At 37.2% G+C, this 18,812-nt stretch overlaps 1 protein-coding gene across 2 annotated transcripts in view; it reads left to right on the top strand.

Annotated features, from left to right (window-relative positions):
- COL24A1 (collagen type XXIV alpha 1 chain) overlaps window positions 1-18,812 on the top strand; it is a 134,221-nt gene that overhangs the window by 32,324 nt on the left and 83,085 nt on the right. For both annotated transcript variants that reach the window (XM_040565499.1, XM_040565500.1), the window contains exons 8-17: window positions 1,937-1,981; window positions 4,008-4,061; window positions 5,234-5,278; window positions 7,402-7,455; window positions 8,065-8,109; window positions 11,435-11,488; window positions 13,536-13,580; window positions 17,666-17,719; window positions 17,811-17,855; window positions 18,226-18,279. In XM_040565499.1, the coding sequence (XP_040421433.1) occupies window positions 1,937-1,981; window positions 4,008-4,061; window positions 5,234-5,278; window positions 7,402-7,455; window positions 8,065-8,109; window positions 11,435-11,488; window positions 13,536-13,580; window positions 17,666-17,719; window positions 17,811-17,855; window positions 18,226-18,279 (495 nt within the window). The remainder of the gene's footprint in view (window positions 1-1,936; window positions 1,982-4,007; window positions 4,062-5,233; window positions 5,279-7,401; window positions 7,456-8,064; window positions 8,110-11,434; window positions 11,489-13,535; window positions 13,581-17,665; window positions 17,720-17,810; window positions 17,856-18,225; window positions 18,280-18,812) is intronic.

Consider the following 18,812-nt stretch of genomic DNA (forward strand, 5'->3'; position numbering starts at 1 on the left):
CTTCTATATCTCACAGTTCCTTGTGTGCTGCCTTTTGAGATTGTCCATGCAGCTGTCACTCAGATAAACTGACCCACTTTAAATTGTGACAAACTTCTCTTTTAGTCTTTGCGTGTATAACAGCACTTGCTTTCCTTTTTCCCTTGCACAGAAATAATAAACTACTGAGAGATTTCTTCTAGCAACACCTATTTTAGTTGATCATTTAATCATAGAGAGAGTGCAAACTTCTAAAATGTGCAAAACTCGTGAAACAGAGAGGACTGGAACCATAACAAATGTAGTGGCTTTTGAAGCACAGTTTGAAATCTGAAGATATGTTACTGGGTTATGCAGGCATCTTTAATTCTGCTTTAGCAATTTAATCATTTTTTTTTCTTTAAGCATGCATTAATATAGTAAATTAGAATATTTTGCATTAACTGGTTTATCCAAGATCGGATTAATTGTTTTACCCTGTATATCTCTTACAGTTTTTTTTTTCCACCACAGCAATGCAGAGCTGTTTTCTTAGATACAAGATAACATGTATAAGTTTGTTAGACTTATGTTATGGGAGAGGATTGAAACCAGAATAGATTATAATTTTGCAAAATGGCAGTGTCCTGTGTGTGATTAGCAAAATGAAAGGACACACCTGCTGTGTTGGGTTTTGAGAAAATGAGGCCTTTGGGCTGCTTAATGAGTACATCTCTTTTGGACCAAGATTCCTCAAGCAATCCTATAATAGTAAAACTGCCTAGCAGATGTCATTATCTTCCGTTACCTAAAATTATCACCAAGTCAAGTCATTCTGTCCTTTAATTTTGTATATGATAATTAATTCCATGCGGCAGTACTCTTTTTGTCCTGCAGAAACTTATCCAAAATGGGGGGATACCTAGCTTACTGAAATTGTTTCAGGATTCCTTATTACAATGGGTCTGTCATGTTACCCCCAATCTCTATTAATAAGCAACGCCGTACCCCAAGGCAGCCAGATGTTCCACATCAGCCAAGGCACTCCCGCTCCTCAGTCAATGTGTTTGAAGCCAATTTTGTGATAGATTTCTGTATGGAATGAGGATTGTTTTGGTCTTATCCCAAAGCTGCAGCTTGAAAGAAGCTTGTGTATTCCCGGTACCTCTGCAAGGGATGTGGAGACCAGACGCTTGGCCTCTGCATCAATCGTGCAACTGTTACAGTCTCTTTTTTTGGTCAGCTTGTTTGGATATTTTTGGGACAGTGTAAAGACATCTAAGAAGGTTTCCTTTTCAAGTGTACTGAGGCTGATAGCAGGTTCCAGGTGTATTTTTAATTCTTTTTTTTTAATCTTTAATACCTAAAATATGGTTGAAATTGTTGAAGTACAGAGAGTAAAGTTGGACTGTTTCATGATTCCAGCACTAGAGGAAAGATTTCTGAGATGAGGAACAGGCTATTCTCTCCACTGATATGAACTCCATAGTATAATAAGGGCTGGAATTTGTTACAGGTTAATTTTTAAAAAGTATTGTGTCCTGAAAGGTCTGTCTTCCTTAAGGTGTCCTAGAACAGTGTGGGTTGACTCCATATAGCTGTCCACGTTTCTGGTGTATGCAGAGAGGGCATTATGACAAGGATTGGGAGCAGAGTAATAAACTGGACCAAATCCAGTTCTGCAGTTTCAGCAGTCACAGGGGAAGGCATCCTATATACTCCTTTGTTTAAAAAAGCACAAGTCTGGAACTGTCTATAAGTATGCTGATATCCTGAAATCATCTACACTGCCGTGAAGATTTTTTACTCCTTTTCTCGAGGTTGGCTTCCATGAGAGCTGCTAAATGTAAACCACACTAATGCTGCAGGCAAACAAGTTTGAATATTTTTTTTCTTCATAAAGAGAGATTGGAGTGAGAAGAGAGAGTCTCTTTTGTGTTTAATTACATTTATTACGTGTCTGTTTCTCTACCTGCAGGGTCATAAGGGTTACCTAGGACTGCAAGGGCCACGGGGTGAGCAGGTAAGTGATGAAAACACGGTAGACTCTACTCTTTGGATGAGAACTTGAGAATAGAAGAATGAATAATCCAATATAAGACTTCAGTGCAATCAATCAGAGTAAATTACTGACTGCTTAAGGAAACACTTGATAGTTCTTGACCAAGAATCAGATTACATAGAGATCAGTGTGGTGAAAAAATGGTGTAGATGAAGTAGAAAAGACTAGTTTGTTTTTCTTCAACTACCGCGCTGGCTTGGCAGAGGCTGGTGTAAAATCCTTGTTAGAGGCACAGTTCAGATTCTCTCAAAACCTGTAATGTAATGCTTCTAATGCCTTTTTTTTCTTTAGTCTTTTAACATGTGGAAAGTGAAGTGGTTATACAGTGCGTTTTTTGCACTTCCATGTCAGTTCAAGAAGCAACCTCTTGGAGATATCCAACTGATGAATGCATCATGTTAGCATTAACAAGGCACCTAACAACAGGATAGGTGGAAACATGAGTGTCCTTTTGGACAATGTTGAAAGGGAAATGGTGATGATAATAGATGATAGACAGCAGAAGGGAGATGATAACTCATGAACATCATCCATAACTTAAATTATGTTTAGCCACCTTTAGCCATCTTTGCTGAATGAGTGGCGATTTTTATTAGGCCCAAAGGTATTTTTCTGTGATGACTGAGTTAACAGTGAGATTAACAGAACTGCTGTAAATAGTTTCCTTTATTATTGTTTAGAAAGTACTGACTTCACTTTTAAGAGAGCATTTTGGAGGACAGTGTTTTAATTTGCAAGTAGTTCTTACTGCTGGTATTTTCAGACCTGTCTGGAGAAGGTGATGAGTTATACCAGTTACTAGTCATCTGTAGCACCTATCCATGTCTGTAGTTTTTAGAAGCTTATACAGCAAAGACAGACATTCCTCTGCATTTGTCAATTGTTGAATTCCTTGAACAGCTAGTAACCAAAGCAGAATTTTAAAAGATAAGTTGTAAATACAATGATTCTACTGCTTTTTGAGCTTTTTTCATGCACACTTTCTTTTTTTTGAGTTCCATTTGAGCCAAAGTAGGAGAGCGCAGATCCCATTTCCGCAGCATAACATCTGTCAGAAGATGAATCACTGGCAGTTGAAATTAAGTGACAGAATTGCCTCAGTGACAGCTCACTGAAACAAAATATACAGCAACCCCTTTTTGCCTCTGCACTTTTGAGTTCTCCTTGCTATGGCTGCTGTTTGACCATAAATCAGCTGTGAATGGCTCGGAGAGGAAGTCCTGATCTATTGCTATAGTAACGCTGACATATGACAGTGAGGGGAAGGGTCAGTCTGGGAGACAGTGCAGTTTATGGACTTGGCTTTTATAAAATAAAGTGAACTGAACAGAAGTAGGTGGAGCTTCCTATGTCTTGGTGATGGCACCATAGCATATGGCACCACTTCAGAAAAGCACAGTTTTCTGAAAACAGTAGGGTGTGCAGATTTTAAGTGGTAAAACAGCAACATGATTGACTTTTGGATTTGATTACGAGGAAGAAGGTGGAGAGAAGCTGAATGCATTCATGACTAATACAGCGCTATATTGACCTGATTCTGGAGAACACAAAGAAATTTGACTTTGGAAGGACAGAAGAATTCTAATTTAATGAAACATTTAATGTATTTGTTCAAATATAGCTAAGACCAGTGCAGTTACTTTGCTATAAGGATCTGTCTCCTGAGTCCTCCTCAACTACTTTCATAAGTTGTTTCTGTGTTTTTATTATGGAAGTAGTACGCTTTTGTATTTCACAAAGTCTTACACTACTCTTGTAGTACCTTTTTAAGCATATGCAACTGATGGAATTACTTATATATGACAAGTAAGTTTTGGGTAGCTGCTGTGTAACTTTTTCAAAAAGCAATTTTTCGGTGAGCTTAAGCTGTTTTATATGACTAAGTGTTAAAAGAAAAATGATAAAACAATTGAACTCTAAACCTGACATTAAGCTTGTTTGCTGTTTCTGTATTTTCTTTCTTTTTTTCTCTTTTCCTTCCATTTAGGGAATTCCAGGACTGGCTGGCAGTACTGGGGCAGTGGGTTACCCTGGCAGGCAGGTGCAGTAACTTACTAATGTCTTGGTAGTTTTTTTTTCCTTGTTTGTTCTTTTCAAGAGTATCATATCTAACTCTTCTGGAACTAAGAGTATAAATGTATTGATCTATATCCTATAATCTATTCTTGAAACAAATCTCTTTCACAGGTAATGCCTTTAGGTAATGTTGAATCTTGTGGCCTTTTAAACTTGGATGGCCTCAATGCATAATGCTGTACCTTTCTGGTGCGCAAAAATCACGATACTGTAGTATTGAATGTCTAAGCACTGTATATTCCTGCATAAACCTCTTGTAGATCTGTGTTTTTTAACTGAATTTCAAGTTTAGAAGCAATAGGAAAATGCTTACTGTGGTATAGTTCCTCATGATTTGCCCCAGTGTATTTGCTTCACTGCTGAAACTATTTCTTCAGCCTTTTAGAGAAACAGAAAGAGTTTTTTCCACTCAGATAATTGAGGAGAACCAACAAAACCAGAAACCAGCTTTCTATAAACACAAGCACTTATATGAAAAAATAAACCAGTATTTATATAAGCTAACAGATACCTCAGTCCAGTAACACGAATAAAACGTAAAATAGAAATATTCATTGTTTTCCCTATATAAAGGTATGTGAGCCAAATTCAACTATTGACTTTGTGTTTTTATGTCTGCTTGAAGAGTGATTTTGCCCAGTACTTTAGCATTTTATTGGGTTAGGTTTGTAATGGTTATATATTTAAAAATTCCATTACAATATTTTATATAGTAATGGATGGTAACGTGTTTGTGTTGAATCATAAAATGTTTAGAGCATTTGGACTACATATACTATTCGGGCATTAGCTTGAAAATAAATGGAACTGTGTCCAAATATAAAAGCTTATGAAAAGCTCTGTGAAATTATGTCACCGTCATACGAGATCACTGAGTCTGGAAAAAATTTCCTCTGAGGAGAAATAATTTTAATGTAAAGGAAGTTTTGGTCATTGTCTAAGATTCAGCCATGAACTAATGGGAGACCTTTCTGAGAATGGTTCTAGGGCACTGCTTGATGGCAGACACCCTCTTCAATTTTAATCACTTTGAAGAACGTATTACCAGCTTGCAGTTAACAAATACTATAAACAAATATGCTCTGTTTGAAAGAACTGGAATTTAAAATTAAGTACAACTCATGTCTTTTTTAATAGGGCTTAGCTGGACCAGAAGGTAACCCAGGTCCTAAAGGTGCAAGAGTAAGTAAAGATTTTAAGCATTTTGGCATGCATGCCTATTTTCACATATAAGGTACCTAAGAAAGGGTATGGGGAGTTTCATGTATCCCTGGCAGTTGTATGCCCAGTGAACCACTATTTCTTTACAGAACCTGAAAGTGAGATCCTAGTACATATTCAAAATAAAAAGATAACTTTTTTTTTTTGCCATGGTGAGAGGCATAGAACAGTCTCATATTGATGCCCTTCCTCTCACTTGGAATGCATATAGGCAAGAAAAGTATAGCAGTAATGAATGTGGGAGTGTGAGATCTGGGAGTGTAAAGGAGTGGACATTTCCTGCCTGAAGCATTATTTCCATAACAGAAACTGCCAAGAAGGGGAGACGTATCTGCCATTTACAATCTGCAACAGATACAGAAGTTGATAAAGGGAAACAGTCTTGTCACATAAAAAACATAGAAGTGGTTGTCTTCTAGATTTCAGAATGGTTCAGTTCTAGTCACACACATCGCAGGGACTGAAGGCTCAAACTTTAACATTCTGTTGATTCAGGGTTTGCTCCTGATTGCTTTTAGAGGTAAAATAAGTAGTTTTTTTCTGTGTTTTGCCTGTTTGTTTGTTTTTAAATAGGCACATGTGCATGTATACATGTCTGTGTGTAAAAATTTTTTGAGCGTGACTCTCACCATCAGGCAGTACACATCGGTTTCCAGAAATTTTGATATCGCAGGTTGCATATAAAGGGTTTCAAGGGTCTTTTGCTAGCTGTTTTCAGGTCCTCAGCTCCACAGGTCTCATGTTGTAGAGTTTGCTGAGCAGTTTGCTGTGTTCTCAAGCATCTATTGAAATAATCTTATTGTGTTACTAGATTTGTTCTTGCCCCATTTTTAAAATGTAATTACTAAAAGCCTTTACCTGTAATATCTTCTTAAACTAAGTCTGTTTTTTTGGCGTGGGGATGTCTTTGATATCAGTTTTCATTACAGTGATGGGAAAAATGCGTTTGTTGGGATCAAGTGTCAACACATACTGCACCCTCAGGGATTATATCTCTTCTACATTTCTTCACTTTATTTTTGCGCAAATTCTGACTGCATTTTGTCTCATTCTCCTCTCCACCAACAAGGTATTAAGTGATCCCAGTTACTTCCTGAAAAGTTAGTACTTGTCTGTTGACACAAAGCTAAAAATGGCTAATGTTTAGAGGTAGAGTAATTTTGGAGAAAAATATCTGTCAGGTCTTAAGACTAAATCCTTTATATGACTTCTACAAGCAAATTGCAATAAAAATGATGACGTAGCCTGTTGAGTTATACAACTGTGAGGTACCATGGAGGTATGTAGCTACATGTTGTACAGTATCTTTAAAGATTTAAGTTTAGAACATCCCTGCAATAAAACTATAGTCTGCTTCTCAGCTGTTTAAGAAATCATTGAAAACAATAAAGTACCTTCCTTATCGTGGAAGAAATGAGTTTCTTTTAGAGAAATAGGTTTTTTTTAGAGAAATAGAAAAGCCAGGGATTTTTTTTTTTGTAACTAACAATAACTGTTCCAATCTTTTTTAATCTGTTAATGCAGAATCCATTATAAATTTTTTTTGTGAATTGTACTGTCATTTCAACAGCATGTTTCAATGTCCATGCAATTAATTATACAAGATCTATTTTTGACTTTCTGAGAGGAAAGTGGGAGAGAAATACATGGTGACTGCACTTCAAGGAGAACATTCTGCTTATGACAAGATAAAGTCATGGGGACACTCGTACATAACAATGGTCAGACAAAGTTATTAGAGATAAGGAACATCTTTTCTGATGCATTTTGTGAATAAGGTTAATATCAGCAGCTTTTTCAGATTTCATTTATTCAAATAAAGTCTCCGCCAATCTGACTTACTGAAACACTCACCTCACAGTTCTTTGTTAATTTATTTGGTATCTGTATAATAGGGAATTGTTTTTGCTGTTAGCTGGAGAATAAATCCTCGTCACATTTAAGTCAGTTAAATTTCACTGGTAATTTAAAATGAGCCTGGATTTAATCCCTGGATCTTGAACCCACAGCTAGAAAATACTAACGGGCAAGCAGTGATGGTAGGAAGCAGCCCTGTAAGTATTGAATTGTTCTTGTGTTTCCAGGGTTTCATTGGACCTCCGGGTGTAGCAGGACAAACAGGACCTGAAGGAGAAAGGGTAGGTTAATGAAATATCAACGAAACATTAATGTTTGGGTGGTAATATATGTTAGAATGGGGAAAAATGCACGTAACCATTCATTTGAGTCTTGGTCTAAAAGCAAAACTGATGTGGAAGAAATTACATGAATAGGTCACATCAAAATTGTCTAATTGATGAAATTAAATGGTATGAAAGGATTAGAGCCACAGAGATCTATAACGAGTGTTTTTTGTTGAAGCAATTTCAATCAATAAGTAATATTTGTCAGTTGCCACGTGATGTTTGCAATAAAAATCGTCATGGAAATCTTAATCTCTGTCACTGTGCTCAAATTCTTTCTTCTCTTGAGTACAGAGGATGCCTGGCCATGTACTTTAATGGAGGCACAATGTGGCCTTTCTTCGTGGTTCTGCTGATATGGATAAAGTAAAGACAAGCGCGGTTTGTGTTTCTGCCCCCCTGTTACAGGACATTTTCTCGCTGTTTCTTCACTCAACATATTTTTTTATTTTTAATGGTGGTACTTCTCAGGCTATCTTTTCTAATCAAAGGAAGGTTTAATTACTTGACTTTAAGATGATGAAGAAAAGAAAACCTAGTTATGATGGGTTTTTTCTTTCTCAGGGCATTCCAGGCTTCCGTGGAAAAAGAGGTCTTAAAGGGAGACAGGTAAAGCTGCTAACATTTGTTACAATTTCTACTGCCAATGTAAATGTACCTGTAATTTACTCTGCAACTTTAACCAGCTGAAAAATGTTAACTTTGCTTTCTTCACATATGTCTATTGTTTCCAGTTAGTACTTTGCAGTATTGCAAACTCCTTGCAGGGTATAACTAGTAGATATTTTGAAGTGAAGAATGCTCAACATGATGAGCCTTGTGGCTTGGTACTGATATCAGCTGCAGAGGGCTAAAAAATGACAGAAACACATAAATATATTCAATAAAATTAGTGTTAGCTCAAGGTACAGATATGATGCAAGTTTTATGAGGTCTGATTTTGGTGCTGGTTTGAATGCAAATCAGCGGCTTCTAATGTATGATATTTTTGGATGATGGTAAATTAAAGCTGTCTTCTACTTAAAATATATTTCTACAGCTGAGAATAAACACAAATCTGCCAAGTATACATTATCAAGGTTTACATATTTCCTGTGGTATATCCTTAATGCCAAGTCTTTTGTTTTCTGCTGCAACCTTATTATTTTAGGTCTTTGAAACTATCCAGGAGTTTCCAATTTTAACTCTCCTGTGGTCTGTGATTGGAAACTGAGATACCATTCTGCAGTCGTGCACTCAAGTTGTGCTTCAGATGACTTTCATTTACAATGTTGAACAAGCATGCTCGGCAGTAGTAGTGCGATTACTATCGTTTGGCCCTTGATGTACAGTATGAAAATTGTGGAGGATTCTGTTAATTAAGTTTTGTTTTCTGTGTGCTCTAATACCAGCCAAAAAAGGTCACTAGGCTTCAGTAGAGTTCCTTCTAGTGTAAAGAAAGTCATGCAGAGGAAAGTGTCATTAAGTTGATAGACTGCTCTTTCTGAAGCTGCCATCAAATTGATAAGGTATAAAATCAAAGTAAGATTCTGGGTTTTAATTATTCAGCTAGCAGGACTGGGTGCTTCTGTGCTTATTGACAGTATTGTAGTTTGCTTGTAATTTGAATCAAACGCTGCTTTGTACAGCTGAGTGCTGGGCAAGAGCTGTCTGTGCTGTCAGTGCATTGTGGTAGTCAGCAGTGCGTTGTGCCAGTGAGTCACGAGTGGCATTCAAGAAGAAAGTGAAGCTGGATGGAAGGTAGAGGCTTGTGCTCAGTGTGGAAGAGGAGGTGGCAGCAGGGTTCTCCAAAAACCTGCTTTTGCATTGTAATTTTATTCACTATGACAGGCTTCACTGAGGCTTTTGATTGCCTGTGTAGTAGTTTGTTTCACTCTTTGAAAGTTGGTTCTGTGCATGCTGTAGTAAGCAGTTTTTGTTTCATTTACAAAAGCACAGCTTCTATTAGTGCCAGGCTGTGCTCTGATGATGATTTCTAGTTATATAGATCAGTTAAGTGGTTTGACACGGGACAGGCACCAAAAGCACCTCTGCACAGTCTTTGTGATTATCTTCATTCAGTACTGATTTCTCTGCTATCTTGTCTTTTACTCAGTCCTAAGGTTCATTCTACATCCTTTCTATATAATCTTGTAAACTTTATTTGATTGAAGTCCTTTAATGTAGGGAACAAACCAGGAAAACACTTACTCGGGAGCCTGTCTTGAAGTACTTTGCTGGATCACAAATGTAGAGAATGTCAGTTATTTTAACCCTAGACAATGATAGTGGTGATGACAATGTCTTTTGCCACTGTGTCCCAGAGTTGACTACTCCAGTGCTCTGGGGCAGGGCTTTGTTTTAAATGAAAAAAGCATGGGAATTGCATAACATCAGAAGTCAGACACCTGACCTTCCCTAATGCTAGTGGAAAAAAATATTCTGACTGGTATAGTTCTTTCTAGAAAAAAAAAGTCCCAAATATGATTCTTATTTTTGGAAAGTGATATAAAGTAGAAGAAAAGACGAGACTGCAATCTTTCACTGGTAAATAAATCGTTTCATGTTCATTTAACATTTTGTAAGCATTGAAGACTACAGTAAGGACATGTTAAAAGGGCATAAACAGTTGCACTTGCTCCCATTTAGTTTATCACCTCGAGGAACTGATAGGTATCATGTTTGATATCCAAGAAAGGATCGTTCCCTTAAAATTCAATATACTACCACTTAGCAGGTTTATTAAATAATTATTCATATTTGTCATATCTTTGGCACAGTTGAAATTGAACAAAATCTCCAATTACCAAAGATTATAGTGGGAGAATTTGTTTGAATTTTGGATTGTACATACAATTGTTTTAAAGAAAATACTTCATAGCCAAAGCATATGTATCCCATTTCTTGCCGTTGTATGCTTGCTATATGAAATTTGGCTGACTCTTCAATATTTTTAATGCATTGTCAGTCCTGTTAGTATGATGTATAGTGCTTTTACGTACATAGTTTGACCACATTTAGGGAGAATGTTTTTACATAGTTTTCTTCTGTATGGAATTAGTTACAACCAGCTGTCAATATGACAGAACAGATGTTGTAAATTATACCAAGAATTTACTAGTCCTGTCCGTTATAACTATGCAAAACCAGTTTGTTTTATATTAAGAATAGGAATGGTTGTCCTTCATATGCTTTTTAATAATGTTAGATGATGATATTGATGTAATAAAACATTTGTTGCATAGTAGTAGTATTATATTACTTTCAATTTTAGGCTTATCTGTTTTCCTGTTGCATATTCAGTTCTTTTTCTACTTACTAGTGTAGTTTTATCAGCATCAGTTAGAAGATAATGGGGTTACGATGACTGGGTAATCTAGTGCGCTCATAATTTGTGCTATGCTGTGTTCCTGCTGTATATAAATAATCATCTGTGGCCTGCATCTGTGATCTGATGGCTGGCAAAACTCCCATTGTATTCTTCTTTTCACTTTATTTATAATTGATACTCCTGTGTGTCGTGGTAACTCTGCTTCTTCCAATGTCTACCTGCAGTAGACTATACAACCAAAATATGTTATTAAGAAAAGAATAGTAAATTAATCTCTGTCTATATCCTGTCAGCTGGTAACTTTTAACAACATAGACACTGTCAAATACACATTTTGTGTGTGAGAAATTTTATAGTACACTTTCAGTGCCTTGCAAAAATTTGGCCACTGGTGTACAGACTGAGAATCAGTTAAATCTGCTGTGTTGACCACTAACCTATGAACCTCTACTGATTAAATGATAAGACAGTAATGCTATGTACGTCACACCTTACAGTTACGGCAGTAGATTGTTGAGATCTGCCTGGCCATAGTACACTGATAAAAATTAATTTAAAACAAACAAAGCGCTTAGACCATCCTTTGTGTCTTGGATAAAGAAAACATTCTCTGTTCTGCTTCAGGGTTTTCCAGGTGACTTTGGAAATAGAGGCCCCCCAGGCCCAGATGGGAATCCTGTAAGTATTATATTATGTTTTGATAAACATAGTAAAATATGTAACACTCAATATTAACTCCTCTCCCAAACAGAAAGGAGAATTATGCCTGAAAAGCAAAGTATTGAAGTCCACAGGAAAATTTTGCACCGTTACTTTTATGTGGAAAGTGCTAGGGTAGTCCTGTAGTAAGCAGATGTATTAGAGAAGAGAACTGCACAGTTGCTGAGAGCACAGTTTCCACTTTTGCAGGTGCTGACTACCTTGAGAATCAGGTGTCTTACTGTCCTCATTGCATTGCTGATAAATGTCTTGTCTCCAAAACTTCTTGCACTAGATATGCTTTTGTATTTCTAATTTAAACCATTATTCTAGGATCATCTTAACAAATGGGATTCTGCCTCTGTGCCAAAACCCCAGCTTTCATATACTTATGCATTTGATAGTTGATTTTGTCCTTCAAACTGTTACTGAATACAATTATGTCATTTTGAATACAAGTATGTCATTTACTGCATTATAATCAGTATGATAACAGCTTTGGCTTTGGCATTGTGCAGACTTGAAGTGCTCTCGTGGTATGGTATTCAAACTGCAGCACAGTCAAGTTGCTTTACTGGCTACTGTCAAAGGAGCTTTGCTGTCTTGCTCTATTTGTAGGGAAATCTTGGCTGAAGACTCCAAACTCAAATTTCCTTTGATGTGGGAAAACAGTGAAAAGACAAATGACCAATCAGTGCTGGGCAAAAAAGCAACTGATTTGAATCAGCTCTTCTTGCTGGATGCTCCTTTGGAAAGTGCAGTCAGTTTGTCTCTCAAGGCTGTTCTGATATGGACCGGAGTCAGCAACTGGGCAGAGATGGCCTTTCTGAAGGCTTGTCCTTTCCAGACACCCTTATGAGGAATTTATTTTAGAAAAGGTTATGCAAATTTTGCTGCTATAGCTGTTATCCTCTGCTAGTGTTTTGGAGCATAAGGAAAAAAAATATTCTTCATTTCTTGTCACTGAGGCAAAGTTCCCCTTGTGGGAATGTCAGGTGATGCCAGCATGTAGCTTTTCATCCTCAAAGCACTCTGAGGGGTTATGTGACCTGCTGCTTGGCAGATGATATCAGAAGGTGAGTTCTTTCCTCCCTCTTTGTACTCCCAAGTATCCCTCATTTCCTGAGAAAGCAGAGATGCCCTTTCCACAAGATCTGAGGAAGAACAGTACTTTAACAGAATTAAACTCAGAAAGCCTGGATCTGAAATTAGACTTACCCATTACAAAGAAGCCTGTTTTAACACAAATATTTGCAGACAAGTTCCTTCTAATCTGTCAAGACAACTTCTGATCTTGCTGCCTTCTCAAACAGGCAGCAACACTTCTCCCTCCTCCCCCAAAACTCACCCTGCAGGGCTTGTTCAAGCAAGGGGCCAGAGCTGCAGCTGCAGGGGTCTGCAATGCTGATGGAATATTTACAGAGCCTTTTCCTGAGCTGCAGCAGAGACCAGAGGCTGCCTAGGAAGCCTGCGGTGGCAGGAGCTTGAAGGGAAGACTCTTCTTCCCATCTTCCCTGTGCTGGTGACATTTGTCACCATGCCTGATTTGTTCTGTTTAACGGAGTAATGCCATGCGCATCCCCAACAACCCCTCAGTTCCCTGAGCGTCAGTCTGCTCTGGAGGATTTTGCTAGAGCAAATTTTCCATAATTTTCCATAAAGAGTGTAGCCTTTAATTTGCAAAGGTCTTTCAATGAACTGTGCTGGTATTCTATTTATCTTCTAAGGAATCTATATAAATTTTCCAGGTGTTTGTTTTTTTCTCCACACAAAAATGTTTTCTTCTTCCCACTTGAAATACGAAGGTAACAATTCTGATATTCCTTGGTAATGCAGGAATGATTTCATGATGCAAATACTGTGAGATCCAACTCTGCAATCAGAGGTTTTAATAAGCATGTTCTCCTACAGAGTGAAAATCTGTCATTCTTGAGGAACTCGCTATATAAATCCCAATGTAATTGCTTTGCAGATCACTGAGAGTGAATACATGTTTATTATAATCTAAAATTCATGGTCTTTGTAGGGAATTGTTGGTGGTGTTGGTCCTCCTGGATTTCCAGGACTAAGAGTGAGTACACACAAACTTATTTTGATATGGCTTTGAATATTTGTTAGAATATTGTCTTGTATGTTTGTGAAATAATAAAAATAAATACAAGAATCCAGAAATTCTGACAGTTGTTTAAGCAGATTGGTTTAGATAGCTGTGATTTTAGTTAAAGTCACTACACAAAGTTGCTGTAATATTGCTGGGTATGAAGCACTTCTATATTTGGTTTGGGTTTTGTATGCTTCAGATGTGTCTGGGTTTTTCATTCGAAATAACCAGCTTTTTGAGTTTCTACTCCTAAATCCAGCATGACTTTTTGAAAATGTGCAATGCTTTCAAAACCCCTTTTTAATGTTCAAAGTCCTCATTAATTCCTGTATGTGGCTACCAAATTATAAGCAAAATTAATTCCTAAGCAAAATTACTTTTTATATGCAGTATCATGTCCGATTTTTTTAATGTTTTCAGAATTACGCGCTGCCTATTATGGACTGGCAACTGCAGTTGTATAAATGCAGTTGCACCAGAGAAACTCTGTGACATGAATGAGTTGTGTAGGAGTTAGAGATGGGATTGGCTGATACTTTTGTATCGTGTAGACTTCCTTAAGTAATTCAAGTGTATGCTGGTAGAGGACTTGGGTTTGATTCTTGATGTTGGCTCAGTCAAGGCCTGTCTATACAGCAGTGTTCATAACATGGGAGAAAATAGCATGTTTTCACTTCAGTTAAGAAAGCCATAATTGTGTCCAGTGTGAGTTGGGTTTTTTTGTTTGTTGGTGGGGTTTTCTTGATAGCTTGAGATCTAAAACATCCTTGATACATTTGTTAGTTTACGTTGATGGTCATCTAACTTTTCCTTTGAAGGTATGACAGTTGATCCTCTATTGTTATCATCCTCTTACCATCTGCTGATGCTTCCTTTGACTGAAAGGAATTAGAGACTTTTATGGACCAGAGAGCTCCTTTGATTCCTACACCTGTGTTTGTAGCTGAGGTGTATGTATGTATGCTGAAAACTCTAACGTTTTTAAAGGCAGAAATGATTTTGCAAATGAGCTTCTGGTCTTAAATGAGTGTATTGCTTGGGATGACAAATGTATGAATAAAAATATGTACAGACAAGTGCTTACGAAGTACAAATGCAGCACATTAAAGGTAGGGTCATTGTGCACCTTTCTGACAGCCTAATAGATCTTACGGATATCTTAGGGTGTTTTTGAAGGTGGTTGTTGTTGTTTTGTTGTTTGTTTTTTTATGTGCCCTTGAGCAGCATTTCTAACATGTCTTGGCTCAATGAGTCTCTGTGGTTGATAAGACCTTACTGGTACAGCAAGATTTTGCAGTCGAGGAAAATGGCACAGCAATGTTTTGCTCCAGATTTCTGAACAGCCTTTGGAAGCTTCCAAGGCATTGGAAAGCCTACCTGGAATTTTGAAATAAGTTCAAAATACAGCTAAAGAGAACTTCAGTATCTAATTGTCCTAATGATTCTTGTGTAGATGCTAACACAGTGTATAAGCGTGATCAGCAACATTTATTATTATGCACCATCTGTTCGTGTCTCTGTACTGCATCATACTGGTGCTCTGGTTCCCAGCTTCCCAGTCAGTAAGATAATTGGAAAAGCTCTGCTTTGTTTCAGAGTTTTTTTACAAGGGTTCGTTGTGCTCTTTAAACTGTAGCAGTTTCACGAAGAGGAATTTCAGGTGACCCTACCACCACCAAACACAATTTCTGTTGTGTAGCCCTGTTCCTATACTAAACCAAATGGTTTTGTGCACCTCTGGCCTCTGTTTTCACATGGCCCTTGCTCAGGCAAAGGCCAGTTGCCATTTAAAACTGAGTAAAGAGCTAGAGATCTCAACATTTGTCCTAAAAAACTTAGTGAATTATACAATAATACACATTACATCATTACAAGATACAGCGTTGAACATGAGATTGAATGTAATATTATTCTGGCAGAACCCAACATGAATTCAAATAGCTTGTCCAGCCCAGCTGTATGCATCGTCAAGAGCTAATTATATTTTTGTGTTTGTTCAGGAGAAGAATGGCAAAGCAAGCAGCATTGGCAAGCTGTGTCCAAGAATTCCTTCTTTCTATGACTTTTTAAATATACAAAACTGTTGCCAAGCTCAGAGTTTTGGCTTGCTCAGCAGTCAGTCTCAAGATTTGCAAGGCCAGGAGTTTTCGTAAGACAAGGATTTTGAGAAAAATTGCAAGTACGGTTATCAGAGCTAGCCTTTTTAAATGTTTTTTTCTTTTAAAAATAATGATAATAATAAAAAATCCTAATACTAGGAAACATATGTTTTCCTTTGCTGATATCCTGTCTTTTTGACAGGTAAAAGAAACTTGGTTTTAGTTTAACTTGTTGTATGCTTTTTGTAGCTGAAGTAATTTGTTTCCTTTCTACTAGCAGATTTTAAAACTGATCAATGTGTGCTAACATAAAGCAAGGCTGATATAGATAGAGGTCAATTTCAAAAATTGACAGACTTACTTATTCATCTCTTTTCTTATCAGTGACCTCAACTCTGCATCTTCATGTTAGGGTAGAAAATGTGACACAGTTTCCTTCCTTTTTTCTATGTGAACGCCAAGTGAAAGGAAAGGCTATCAAATTTAATAGAGGCAGAAGGTTTTCAGACCTTCCTCATGCCTGAAGTTCAACACAAGTGTGAAAGTTCGGAATAAGGTTGATGTCCTTTGAGACAGTTTCATTTTTGTGTAGTTCCATCTCTTTGCTGTTAATTAGGCCAGGCAGTATCTCTGGAGACTGGCAGGACTTTCATTAACCTGAATTTTGTTCCTGTTTTGGAATTCCTTCCCATTGCTTTTGTAAGCTAAATTTCCCAGCTCTGTGCTTTTTCAGTCAATGAAAGGTCTTGTTACTATAAGTACATATTTCAATGTATGATATCTTTAATACAGCAATGTCTTGCTGAACTAATATGTACAGCTCAAGTAAGAGACAATAGTATATTTGATTTATCTTGGCACGAGATAATGTGACAATATAGTCTATAAGCAGTTATTGAATTATGAAGCAATACAGAGTGGCAATCTTCCTAGGAGTTTTACCAAGCACCACTGGGAAGACAAGACATTGTTCTTCCTTTTCCTTCAGCAATCCATGAGGTTGATAATGGCTGCAGAAAAATGTTTGTGCTAACATTACATAAAGAACCTCCAGAGAATGATGTGTGCTGAACTGGGAATCAGTAGGTCCACCTCAGCTTTTTCATGTCACTTTCAGCAAGTGACTAAAGGTTTCTGTATTCATGTTTGTTGCTAAATTCTTGCATAGTCACAGAGGTGTAACATAGCCTTTTTTTTTTTTCTTCCAGAGATAGAATATGCAGAAAGTAGATTTCCTTTTCTCTCTGTAATACAGCTTTAGTTATTGCTGGATCATTTTTTATATTTAGTTCACAATCTTTAATATTATTGCTTGCTGTGTTGATCGTTTAAAATTCTTATTTTTTTTAATTTCTGGTTCGTTTTTCATTTGTCATGAAACTGTAGATTTAAATCCCACAAAGGAGGGAGGTAAGAACAGCTTGAAGGTACATAAGAACAGAAGAAGTTAGCATGCTCATCTTAGGTTAAGATTGAGCACTTAGTATTTGGGGAGAATCCCATCTCTTTTTTAGCTTAAAGAAGTAATGGAGAGATGAGAAATCCTAGAAAAAGTCACTTTTTATTCCATGTCATAATTGGCAGTAGAATAATTCCTTTAAGCCAAATTTGATGCTTACAGCATAGTGTTGTCATGTAACCCTCAGGACAGTGAATAGCCACTGAATGTGCAGCTGTAGTACAAAGGAAAGCTTCCTTATTCTACACTGCACAATGCAGCACTATCTTCTCTTGGATACGTCATCTGCAGGAAAAGAGGGAAGTTCGATTCCTGGTGTTTCTGTTCATGTACATGGGAGCTATAAGATGAAGGGTTTATAATATGAATGCTTTTTCCATGAGAAATTAGCCTGAAAACAATTTTGGTTTATCTATGTGGTACAGGAAATGCTACAATTACCAGTCTTTCCACTTCATCAAATGTTTAATGTAGCCACCTTTCTTCCTGTCTCTTAGGGTGACATTGGGCCAGCAGGACCAAGTGGACCATCAGGAATTCCAGGGCCTATGGTATGGTGTTGAACATTACCACAGCCAAGTGCCTATGCAGCTTTCCAAATTATTGGAATACATTGGATTTTTGTTTTCTTCATTTTAATAGGGTCTCCCAGGGAGTATGGGACAGCCCGGAATGAAAGGTGATAAGGTGATTTAAATATTTCCATTATCCCAGAGATGTAGTTCTTTCAAACCCCTGTCATCACATCTTGAAAATAACCTGCTTGACAAAGCCTTCTAGTTTTCCTTTTGATTTCTCTCTTTCAACTTGTATTTCTTAAAAATACTTCAGGATCTGATACTTTGAACAAGCATTTGGACAGAGCACTGGACATAAGAGTATCTCATTGCTATGTCTGTAGGGTTTCATGGAGAAGGTGCTTCAGTGCCACATACTGCATTGTCATTCAAAGATCCATGTTAGTTTTAAATATTAAATATTGAATTCATCTTTCTCCTTTTCTGAGAACTACTCTATTCTAAACCAGAAACATGTCTGTATAAAATATGTTGTTTAGGGTGAGCACGGCCTTGCAGGAGATGCAGGAGACCAGGGGTACCCAGGAGACAAGGTAACTTATAGTTGCATTGTTCTAAAAAATTGTCCCTTTTCAGACATTTCTTTAGGTTTGAGTATTACAATACAATAACTCAGCTGCGTAAAAGAAGAACGCAGTAGTTACTGGATGCCACTGAATTAACACTTTTTAAAGAAATGCTATGCTAATTAAAACTTACTTGGGGAAAGTAATGAGCGAAGACAAGTAAAGGGCATGGGCAGAATAATGGCTGTTGTCTGAGATGCATCAAACAAGAAAATAATTATGGTGTAATATGAAACCTGATAAGAAACTATTGTAAAAAATGCTTTCCCTTGAACCTTGCTGTTCATCTGCACCTCACCTGGATCAACTGTGGTTAGCAGCTGCACATGATCTGGTGTTCTCCTTCCTATGATGAAACAGTATCTTCTTTCCAATGTGATTAGTACATCAAAAGTCTCTGAAATAGCACATCCTGTGAGAACTCTTTTGTTAAGAGTTTAATGTTAGAAGTCACTTCTGATCCTACAGTTATTTTGAAGACTGTTTCAGGTGGCAAAGTG

Source organism: Cygnus olor, chromosome 8 (assembly GCF_009769625.2).
Source record: "Cygnus olor isolate bCygOlo1 chromosome 8, bCygOlo1.pri.v2, whole genome shotgun sequence".
Taxonomy (NCBI): Eukaryota; Metazoa; Chordata; class Aves; order Anseriformes; family Anatidae; genus Cygnus; species Cygnus olor.